General features: G+C 45.2%; 1 protein-coding gene across 2 annotated transcripts; it reads left to right on the plus strand.

The window, feature by feature from the left end:
- Positions 1-5,333: 5,333 nt before the first annotated feature.
- Positions 5,334-10,774, plus strand: LOC115105057 (holocytochrome c-type synthase). Of its 2 annotated transcripts, none has more exons than XM_029626600.2 (7): positions 5,334-5,423; positions 5,830-6,003; positions 6,505-6,683; positions 8,059-8,207; positions 9,778-9,897; positions 10,172-10,258; positions 10,432-10,774. In XM_029626600.2, exons 2-7 carry the CDS (start codon positions 5,865-5,867, stop codon positions 10,628-10,630), a joined length of 873 nt encoding a protein of 290 aa, XP_029482460.1. In that variant the 5' UTR covers positions 5,334-5,423; positions 5,830-5,864; the 3' UTR covers positions 10,631-10,774. The 2 variants fall into 2 exon arrangements, with proteins under 2 accessions (XP_029482460.1, XP_029482461.1); XM_029626601.2 differs by having other exon boundaries at positions 6,508-6,683.
- The last annotated feature ends 248 nt before the right edge of the window (positions 10,775-11,022 follow it).

Consider the following 11,022-nt stretch of genomic DNA (forward strand, 5'->3'; position numbering starts at 1 on the left):
TGATGTTAGTTGAGAACGACAGGGTGTTGTCCAGGATCACGCCAAGGTTCTTAGCGCTCTGGGAGGAGGAGGACACAATGGAGTTGTCAACCGTGATGGCGAGATCATGGAACGGGCAGTCCTTCCCCGGGAGGAAGAGCAGCTCCGTCTTGCCGAGGTTCAGCTTGAGGTGGTGATCCGTCATCCACACTGATATGTCTGCCAGACATGCAGAGATGCGATTCGCCACCTGGTCATCAGAAGGGGGAAAGGAGAAGATTAATTGTGTGTCGTCTGCATAGCAATGATAGGAGAGACCATGTGAGGTTATGACAGAGCCAAGTGACTTGGTGTATAGCGAGAATAGGAGAGGGCCTAGAACAGAGCCCTGGGGGACGCCAGTGGTGAGAGCGCGTGGTGAGGAGACAGATTCTCGCCACGCCACCTGGTAGGAGCGACCTGTCAGGTAGGACGCAATCCAAGCGTGGGCCGCGCCGGGAGATGCCCAACTCGGAGAGGGTGGAGAGGAGGATCTGATGGTTCACAGTATCGAAGGCAGCCGATAGGTCTAGAAGGATGAGAGCAGAGGAGAGAGAGTTAGCTTTAGCAGTGCGGAGGGCCTCCGTGATACAGAGAAGAGCAGTCTCAGTTGAATGACTAGTCTTGAAACCTGACTGATTTGGATCAAGAAGGTCATTCTGAGAGAGATAGCGGGAGAGCTGGCCAAGGACGACACGTTCAAGAGTTTTGGAGAGAAAAGAAAGAAGGGATACTGGTCTGTAGTTGTTGACATCGGAGGGATCGAGTGTAGGTTTTTTCAGAAGGGGTGCAACTCTCGCTCTCTTGAAGACAGAAGGGACGTAGCCAGCGGCCAGGGATGAGTTGATGAGCGAGGTGAGGTAAGGGAGAAGGTCTCCGGAAATGGTCTGGAGAAGAGAGGAGGGAATAGGGTCAAGCGGGCAGGTTGTTGGGCGGCCGGCCGTCACAAGACGCGAGATTTCATCTGGAGAGAGAGGGGAGAAAGAGGTCAGAGCACAGGGTAGGGCAGTGTGAGCAGAACCAGCGGTGTCGTTTGACTTAGCAAACGAGGATCGGATGTCGTCGACCTTCTTTTCAAAATGGTTGACGAAGTCATCTGCAGAGAGGGAGGAGGGGGAGGAGGATTCAGGAGGGAGGAGAAGGTGGCAAAGAGCTTCCTAGGGTTAGAGGCAGATGCTTGGAATTTAGAGTGGTAGAAAGTGGCTTTAGCAGCAGAGACAGAAGAGGAAAATGTAGAGAGGAGGGAGTGAAAGGATGCCAGGTCCGCAGGGGAGGCGAGTTTTCCTCCATTTCCGCTCGGCTGCCCGGAGCCCTGTTCTGTGAGCTCGCAATGAGTCGTCGAGCCACGGAGCAGGAGGGGAGGACCGAGCCGGCCTGGAGGATAGGGGACATAGATAATCAAGGGATGCAGAAAGGGAGGAGAGGAGGGTTGAGGAGGCAGAATCAGGAGATAGGTTGGAGAAGGTTTGAGCAGAGGGAAGAGATGATAGGATGGAAGAGGAGAGAGTAGCGGGGGAGAGAGAGCGAAGATTGGGACGGCGCGATACCATCCGAGTAGGGGCAGTGTGGGAAGTGTTGGATGAGAGCAAGAGGGAAAAGGATACAAGGTAGTGGTCGGAGACTTGGAGGGGAGTTGCAGTGAGGTTAGTGGAAGAACAGCATCTAGTAAAGATGAGGTCGAGCGTATTGCCTGCCTTGTGAGTAGAGGGGGAAGGTGAGAGGGTGAGGTCAAAAGAGGAGAGGAGTGGAAAGAAGGAGGCAGAGAGGAATGAGTCAAAGGTAGACGTGGGGAGGTTAAAGTCGCCCAGAACTGTGAGAGGTGAGCCGTCCTCAGGAAAGGAGCTTATCAAGGCATCAAGCTCATTGATGAACTCTCCGAGGGAACCTGGAGGGCGATAAATGATAAGGATGTTAAGCTTGAAAGGGCTGGTAACTGTGACAGCATGGAATTCAAAGGAGGCGATAGACAGATGGGTAAGGGGAGAAAGAGAGAATGACCACTTGGGAGAGATGAGGATCCCGGTGCCACCACCCCGCTGACCAGAAGCTCTCGGGGTGTGCGAGAACACGTGGGCGGATGAAGAGAGAGCAGTAGGAGTAGCAGTGTTATCTGTGGTGATCCATGTTTCCGTCAGTGCCAAGAAGTCGAGGGACTGGAGGGAGGCATAGGCTGAGATGAACTCTGCCTTGTTGGCCGCAGATCGGCAGTTCCAAACGCTACCGGAGACCTGGAACTCCACGTGGGTCGTGCGCGCTGGGACCACCAGATTAGAGTGGCCGCGGCCACGCGGTGTGGAACGTTTGTATGGTCTGTGCAGAGAGGAGAGAACAGGGATAGACAGACACATAGTTGACAGGCTACAGAAGAGGCTACGCTAATGCAAAGGAGATTGGAATGACAAGTGGACTACACGTCTCGAATGTTCAGAAAGTTAAGGTTACGTAGCAGGAATCTTATTGACTAAAATAATTCAAATGATACAGTACTGCTGAAGTAGGCTAGCTGGCAGTGGCTGCGTTGTTGTTGTTCTATCTCTCTATAGTGCTGTTTCTTGTATTATGGTCTCTTGTTTCTTTAGAGGTTTCACTTTGTTGTCCTTTTCTTTTCCTTATTCTTCTGTCCTTATTTTGTCTTCCTTTCTTCTGACAGATCACCGACCATTTCGAATCCCACCGTACCTTCTCCGCTATGCAATCTGGTTTCATAGCTGGTCATGGGTGCACCTCAGCCACGCTCAAGGTCCTAAATGATATCTTAACCGCCATCGATAAGAAACAATACTGTGCAGCCGTATTCATTGACCTGACCAAGGCTTTCGACTCTGTCAATCACCACATCCTCATCGGCAGACAAAACAGCCTTGGTTTCTCAAATGATTGCCTCGCCTGGTTCACCAACTACTTCTCCGACAGAGTTCAGTGTGTCAAATCTGAGGGCCTGTTGTCCGGGCCTCTGGCAGTCTCTATGGGGGTGCCACAGGGTTCAATTATTGGGCCGACTCTCTTCTCTGTATATATCAATGATGTTGCTCTTGCTGCTGGTGAGTCTCTGATCCACCTCTAAGCAGACGACACCATTCTGTATACTTCTGGCCCTTCTTTGGACACTGTGTTAACAACCCTCCAGACGAGTTCAACACCATACAACTCTCCTTCCGTGGCCTCCAACTGCTCTTAAATACAAGTAAAACTAAATGCATGCTCTTCAACCGATCGCTGCCTGCACCTGCCCGCCCGTCCAGCATCACTACTCTGGACGGTTCTGACTTAGAATATGTGGACAACTACAAATACCTAGGTGTCTGGTTAGACTGTAAACTCTCCTTCCAGACTCACATAAAACATCTCCAATCCAAAGTTAAATCTAGAATTGGCTTCCTATTTCGTAACAAAGCATCCTTCACTCATGCTGCCAAACATACCCTCGTAAAACTGACCACCTTACCGATCCTCGACTTTGGCGATGTAATTTACAAAATAGCCTCCAACACCCTACTCAACAAATTGGATGCAATCTATCACAGTGCCATCCGTTTTGTCACCAACACCCCATATACTACCCACCACTGCGACCTGTACGCTCTCGTTTCAAACTCGTCGCCAACCCTCTGGCTCCAGGTCATCTACAAGACCCTGCTAGGTAAAGTCCCGCCTTATCTCTGCTCGCTGGTCACCAGAACGACAGTCATTATGGCCAAACAGTTCTATTATTGTTTCATCAGACCAGAGGACATTTCTCCAAAAAGTATGATCTTTGTCCCCATGTGCAGTTGCAAACCGTAGTCTGGCTTTTTTATGGCGGTTTTGGAGCAGTGGCTTCTTCCTTGCTGGGCAGCCTTTCAGGTTATGTCCATATAGGACTCGTTTTACTGTGGATATATATACTTTGTACCCGTTTCCTCCAGCATCTTCACAAGGTCCTCTGCTGTTGTTCTGGGATTGATCTGCATTTTTCGCACTAAAGTACGATCATCTCAAGGACACAGAACGCGTCTCCTTCCTGAGCGGTATGACGGCTGCGTGGGTCCATGGTGTTAATACTTGCGTACTATTGTTTGTACAGAAGAACGTGATACCTTCAGGCGTTTACAAATTGCTCCCAAGGATGAACCAGACTTGTGGAGGTCTACAATTGTTTTTCTGAGGTCTTGGCTGATTTCTTTTGATTTCCCGTGATGTCAAGCAAAGGGGCACTGAGTTTTAAAGGAAGGCCTTGAAATACATCCACAGGTACACCTCCAATTGACTCAAATGATGTCAATCAGCCTATCAGAAGCTTCTAATGCCATTACATAATTTTCTGGAATTGTCCAAGAGTTTAAAGGCACAGTCAACTTAGTGTATGTAAACATCTGACCCACTGGAATTGTGATAAGTGAAATAATCTGTCTGTAAACAATTGTTGGAAAAATCACTTGTGTCATGCACAAAGTAGATGTCCTAACTGACTTACCAAAACTATAGTTTGTTAACAAGAAATTTGTGAAGTGGTTAAAAAAACGAGTTTTAATGAGCTTTTGTGCCGAATACATTACGTTGTTACAGGTGTCAAGTTTATAGGCATGTAGCAGCAGTGTGTAGGAGGGAGGTTCCTTGACGTGAGAAGTATGCAGAAGGGCATGAGACAAAGGAATGTGTAGCATTGGGGAAAGTAGTGGTATGTGTTAATTGTCGGGGTGCCCATGGGGCAGGGAATCAGAAATGTCCTTTGCGAGAGAGGCAGGTTGAGGTTTCCAGGGTCAGAGTAGTGCAGAATATGCTGATGCAGTGAAGAAATTAGAGGAAGATGGGTCAAGGGGGAGGTATCCTGAGAGGAGTGGCGTGAGTAGTAGATCTGTACCAGTACAGAGGGATAGGCCAACAACAGATATATATTTATTTGCATTTTTAGCAATGGTTATCAACTCTACTGCAAGGTTGGAACGTAAGTCGGGGAAAATTGAAGTTGTGGTGGCAGGTGCAGAGAGGTATTTGGGTGTTCAAGACTTGACATCAGAAGAGGTACAGGGTGTGTTAAGTGGTGGTGTCCCATCCTTTCAGGTTGTTGGCCTGAGGTAGGACTAAATAGATTTAAATAGTGGAGTAGGGTGGTGTTAATCTGTTTTTCTTTTTTTTTGTGAATGTAGTGTTCGATTGTAGGGTATTTAAAAAATAATGATAATAATTCAAGCAACGTTTAAAACGTATAAGGGAGTTGTACTCCAGTCTAGTAGGTGGCAGTAATGTAACATTTATTGGATGCCAACCGCCGTTAAATCTCACCGAAGAAAAAGACGTACTGTTTCACAACTGCGGAGCAACACAGCAACCGATTGAATAACCAATGTGCCAAGTACATTGCATTGTGGGAAACGTATCCGCACGTTGACATTGGTGATACAGCGCCAGTGATTTCAAGGACCCAGGTAGGTGATTTGATGTTGGAAATTGTTCTTATGACTCTTTATGTTGATCAGATTGGTAAACTATACAGTGAGGACATATCCGATGGTGTGATACGCTTTGTTTTCAGTAACGTTACATCTATTTCTTAACACATAATTGAAGAAGTGCTAGCTAGCAGCTAATGCTAGCTTATAGGTATGTAACTGAATTACACTATTTTGTAACAAGTTTGGCTTTTTCTAACTAGCGACAATACTGCATTTGCTGGCGTAGCTAGTTAGATCCTTTCTCCAGACTAGCTATCATTTATGAGACAGAAAAATAGCTGCTAGTAAACTACTGCACTATCAAGAAGCAAAGTAATATTTTGGCTGACTAGACTGATTCAGCTAGCTAACTAAACGTCTGACCACTTTTGTCCTCTAGCCCATCTTTCTGGACAAGGACAGGTCAGTTCAGAAATGGGTGCCACTATGTCCAGTCCTACTCCACCCACAGTCAAGGCCGAATCTATGATGGCCTCTCCCACTCCTGCGTTTGTTGGCGGCGTGTCCCCACCACAGGGCTGTCCTATGCATCAGGCACAGGAACCAGTCAAAGGTAGGCTCCATCTCTGTTTCATCACCAGGACCGATAGCTTGCCGGTCTATATCGCGTTTTCTTGAGTTTTTCCTGAGCTTTGCTTATGGTGTACTATTGTTAGTAGGGTAAATCCATTTTAAATCATACACTTTTTCATAGCACCTCTTTTGATTTGATTGAAACTTTCCATATATATTTGCCCAATGTAGAAGTGCTCAGAGGTGACTTTTTGGACCTGAATGACAAAACCTTCAAAAGATAAAGCTTCTCCAAAGTATATAGTGTACAATATGTAATCTGTGTAGTGATTGATTGTGTTGGTTGATCTTTGTTGTGTCTGACAGGTTGTGGTAACAATTTCCCTCTCTGAGGATGATAGAGGATGTATCTATCACGTGGAGCTTTTCTCTTTGGGGAAGAGGTTATTCCTGACTGTGTGACCCACTTGACAAGGAACAACTCCTGTTCCTATTCCCTGGATCTGTGTTCTAACTTTTGTTTTGCCATAAATGCCCTCAGCAGTTGCCCCTCCATCAGAGTGCCCCATGCACCAGGCTACTGCTGCTGCCCCTACAGAAGAGAAGCTTGCTGCTGCAGCAGGGCCAGTGCACCAGGACCGGGCCTATGAGTTTGTGGCGTGTCCTATGAAGGCAGCAGCAGCCGGACAAGGCCAGACTGACATTGACCCCACTAACATGGTCAGTATGATGATAATGCGTGTACATGTTCCATGTTATGGACTTGCTTCCATTCAGCTATTAATGCATTAATGAGGTCGGGCACTGTTTTGGGCAATTACGCCTGGCTCGCAGTCGGGTTTCCAATTCATCCCAAAGGTGTTTGATGGGGTTGAGGTCAGGGCTCTGTGCAGGGAGTCAAGTTCTTTCAGACCGATCTCGACAAACCATTTCTGTATGGACCTTGCTTTGTGCACGGGGGCATTGTCGTGCTGAAACAAGAAAGAGCCTTCCCCAACTGTTGTCACAAAGTTGGAAGCACAGAATCATCATTATATGCTGTGGTGTTAAGATTTTCCTTCACTGGAACTAAGGGGCCTAGACCGAACCATGAAAAACAGCCACAGACCATTATTCCTCCTCCACCAAACTTTACAGTTAACACCGTGCTTTTGGGCTGGTAGCGTTCTTCTGCCAGATGGTGAAGTGTGATTCATAACTCCAGAGAATGCGTTTCCACTGCTCGAGGCCAATGGCGGCAAGCTTTACACCACACCAGCCAACAAATTGCATTGTGTGTGGTGATCTTAGGCTTGTGTGTGTCTGCTCGGCCATAGAAACCCATTTCATGACTCTCCCGACGAAGTTGTTGTGCTGACGTTGCTTCCAGGGGCAGTTTGGAACTCGGTAGTGAGGGTTGCAACTGAGGACAGACCATTTTTATGCACTACGCACTTCAGCACTTGGCGGTCCCGTTTTGTGAGCTTGTGTGTCTTACCACTTCGTGGCTGAGCCGTTGTTGCTTCTAGACGTTTCCACTTCACAATAACAGCACTTACAGTTAGTTGACCAGGGCCAGACGAACTGACTTGTTGGAAAAATGGTATCCTATGACAGTGCCATGTTGAAACTCACTGAGCTCTTCAGTATAGGCCATTCTCTGCCAATGTTTGTCTATGGAGATTGCATGACTGTGTGAGGGATTTTATATACCTGTCAGCACCGGGTGTGGCTGAAATAGCTAAATCCACTAATTTGAAGTGTTGTCTACATACTTTTGAAGTGTAGCTCTCTAAGAGGAAAACTGCAATTACTACCAAATTTGGAAATTGCTCATTCTGCATGCTACTATTACAACTCTCACCAGCAGTAAGTTGAAAGCCCGACTGAGTTGATTTACATTTTTTGGTCGGGACCTGCAGTCACCCCGTTCTGGGGCAGTATGGCTGCTGTAGATCATATGTTTATGTTTTTTTCTCACCATGATTTCAGCTGATTTGGTTGGTTGATAGGTGCTCAACTAGAGTAGTGAATGGAAAAGTCACTTTATAAAAGTTGATAAACAGACCAAGGTTAAACATGTTGGCTAATGTTATTATCATCCTGTTCTGTCCAGATGCCTCCACCCAACCAGGTCCCTGCCCCAGACCAGCCCTTCCTTCTACCAGTGAACCGAGAGGAGTCTAAGATCCCGCGGGCTGGAACAGGCAAGAACTGGGTCTACCCCTCGGAACAGATGTTCTGGAACGCCATGCTCAGAAAGGGGTAAGGATACCCTAACTTTTGCTATAAAAATGTAGTTTTACAAAGGATACAATTGAGCAGATCTTGTTTCCTGAAAATGGTGGAATAGTAAGCTGTAAAATATAGGCTGGGCTATTGAAGTGCTGTGTCTTGACTCTCTGCGAACACATTGTAATTGTGAGGTGTTTTGGTCTGACTTTTTATTTTGTCTTATTTAGTAGACATGCAAATACTCGTTATACATAACACTGCTTTCCAGAAGCAGGAGACGACACTGTACTGCATTGTCCTTTAGTGCTGAGCATTTAGTGCTTTTTACAGTCATTTTGGTTCGACCTAATACACATTTTCACAGGTTTCGATTATTTTTTAACATTAAATGCATTGTGGGTTGAATACTGTAACACAGAATAAAACAATTTTTAAAAGTCACATGGTGGTAGTGACTGTCCATTACTGCTTATAACTGTCCATTACTGCTTATAACTGCCCATTACTGCCCATAACTTATTAACCATTTATTCACATTACTTTACACAACAACTGAAATATTTATTAAAGTGTCTTACATTTGACTGTTATTCAATTCCAAGTCATCATCTCATCTCTATAGAGCTGCTGTCTGACAAAATCACTATTTTGTAGTTTAACCTAAATAAGGCATACTTTTATGACTGCTGAAAACCAACTATTATTCACTTAGATTTTGTATTTTCAGGTAGAGATACCTTGCGAAGCAACAGCTGCTCTCTATATCACCTCACCATTGCACATGCTTCTCTCTTCCATAGCAGGCGTAAAAGAAACAGACCAGACAAGTAGATGCGCAGTGTATTATGGTCATTGGACTAGTTCAAATCCCCGAGCTGACAAGGTACAAATCTGTCGTTCTGCCCCTGAACAGGCAGGTAACCCACTGTTCCTAGGCCGTCATTGAAAATAAGAATTTGTTCTTAACTGACTTGCCTAGTTAAATGAAGGTAAAATATATATATTTTTTTTAGTTAATTGTCACATTTTATGCATTAAACTATGTCTAATATTGGCCTGTTGGAAACTACAACTCCCTACTACATCGCACAGTTCAGACTGGTCTGATTTATCTCTAGAGAAACTGCTTTGTGCGCATTGAGCTCACAGAAAAGAAAATATGAGTTTAAAAACTGAAAAATAACTGAAATTTAAGTTAATCACTCAGCACTTCTGAAATCCGCCATTTCACTTCCTGGTTGCTAAAATTCTAATAGTTCGCCTAATTTCAGTTTGTATAGTGTAGAGAATCATTTTACCATCTAAACTTCTGTGAAATATCCATTCCATAACCTAAATGATTGTATTTTCAGCTTTTTGAAGCTGGTGTACAAAACCGAAAGCATAAGGCGCAAAAACTAAACCTGAGCGTAAAACAAAGAAATGGCGCACATAGGACAGATATACTGCTTCTTAGACTTGCTTTCAATGAGAATGACAGATCTAAAACTCATATTTCTATGTGAATTTAGTTGGGTCACCCAAGAAGTTACATATTGCAGCTTTAAAACAGCAGAAAGGTTCCATTTCTCACCAGCCGTGTTAACCTCTTCATCACCAGGTGGCGCTGGAAGGAAGATGAACTGGGTCAGCAGGACATGTCCAACATTATAAAGATCCACAACACCAACAACGAGCAAGCATGGCAGGAGATTCTTAAGTGGGAGGCCCTCCATGCTGGGTGAGTAGAAAAAATACGAAACCGTTTCAGAGCCACTATATCAAGTGCTTTAGTTAATCATGGATTTAGTTATTCATAGTTGGTCATAGTTAATACTTAAGCTAATCATGGATTACATAATTTTAGAGGCCTTCCAGACTGACACATCAATAACCTGTCTGGCCCCCAGATCCAGAAGCATCTCTTTTACTTTGTTACAAAATGTTAGTTTTTTTAAAATGGGGAAATGAATGTAAAAAATGGACCTGTTCCCCACTGACATGTTAATTGTTAGGGAATGTCCATGCGGTCCATCCCTGAAACGGTTTGGTGGCAAAGCTAAGGAGTTCTCCCCAAGGGCTCGAATGCGTCACTGGATGGGGTGAGGAGTTTTTTTTTTAAACTTTCAAATGTTTTTGCAAGAAGTTATTTGTACAGAGTACATTCTGAATTGAAGCCTTAACATGATATGCTCATTTGAAAGTGGAAGTGGCTTGAAATGCTTACACAGTTCCTTTCACAGTATAATGTATTTACGTAAATGTGTTTCTACAGATATGAATTGCCGTTTGACCGTCACGACTGGATCGTGGACCGCTGTGGGAAGGAAGTCCGCTACGTGATCGACTACTACGACGGAGAGATCAACAAGGACACCTATGAGTTCTCCATCCTGGACGTCCGCCCAGCTTTTGACTCTATAGGTGCAGTCTGGGACAGGATGAAGGTGGCCTGGTGGCGCTGGACCTCGTAAGCAGCAAGCAAAACACTGTAAAACAACGTTTTACATTCTTCATTTCGATACTGAGATGTTCTAAAAACAACCCCAGAAGACCCATTCAAAACTGCAGTAGATGCTTTATCACGTGACTGTAATATACCAGATTCTCCATCATTATCCTATTGATTTCACATTTGATTTCACTGTTTGATGTGTTTTGAGGTGTTTCGGTTCTAGATTCTTCTAGTGTAGTTTAAACGCCTTGGTGCACACATTATCCAGCGAGGGCGAGTGGCTTGCTTTAAGGGTTCGCTGGAGGTATGGTGCTTGGGTTCTATCCTCTCAGCCTTTCTAATATTGGTATAATTGCACAGAGAATTATTTGCTATAGCTAAATGCGATGGAGATGGATGAGCAACCCAGCA

Source organism: Oncorhynchus nerka, linkage group LG22 (genome assembly GCF_034236695.1).
Source record: "Oncorhynchus nerka isolate Pitt River linkage group LG22, Oner_Uvic_2.0, whole genome shotgun sequence".
Lineage (NCBI taxonomy): Eukaryota > Metazoa > Chordata > Actinopteri > Salmoniformes > Salmonidae > Oncorhynchus > Oncorhynchus nerka.

What these genes read in the sequence shown, in the direction of transcription:
- LOC115105057 (XM_029626600.2), top strand. Translation starts at nt 5,865, where the DNA reads ATGGGTGCCACTATGTCCAGTCCTACTCCACCCACAGTCAAGGCCGAA. An exon ending in ACATTGACCCCACTAACATG is followed by an intron (nt 6,684 to 8,058) that starts GTCAGTATGATG and finishes TGTTCTGTCCAG; the next exon opens with ATGCCTCCACCCAACCAGGT. An exon ending in CGAATGCGTCACTGGATGGG is followed by an intron (nt 10,259 to 10,431) that starts GTGAGGAGTTTT and finishes GTGTTTCTACAG; the next exon opens with ATATGAATTGCCGTTTGACC.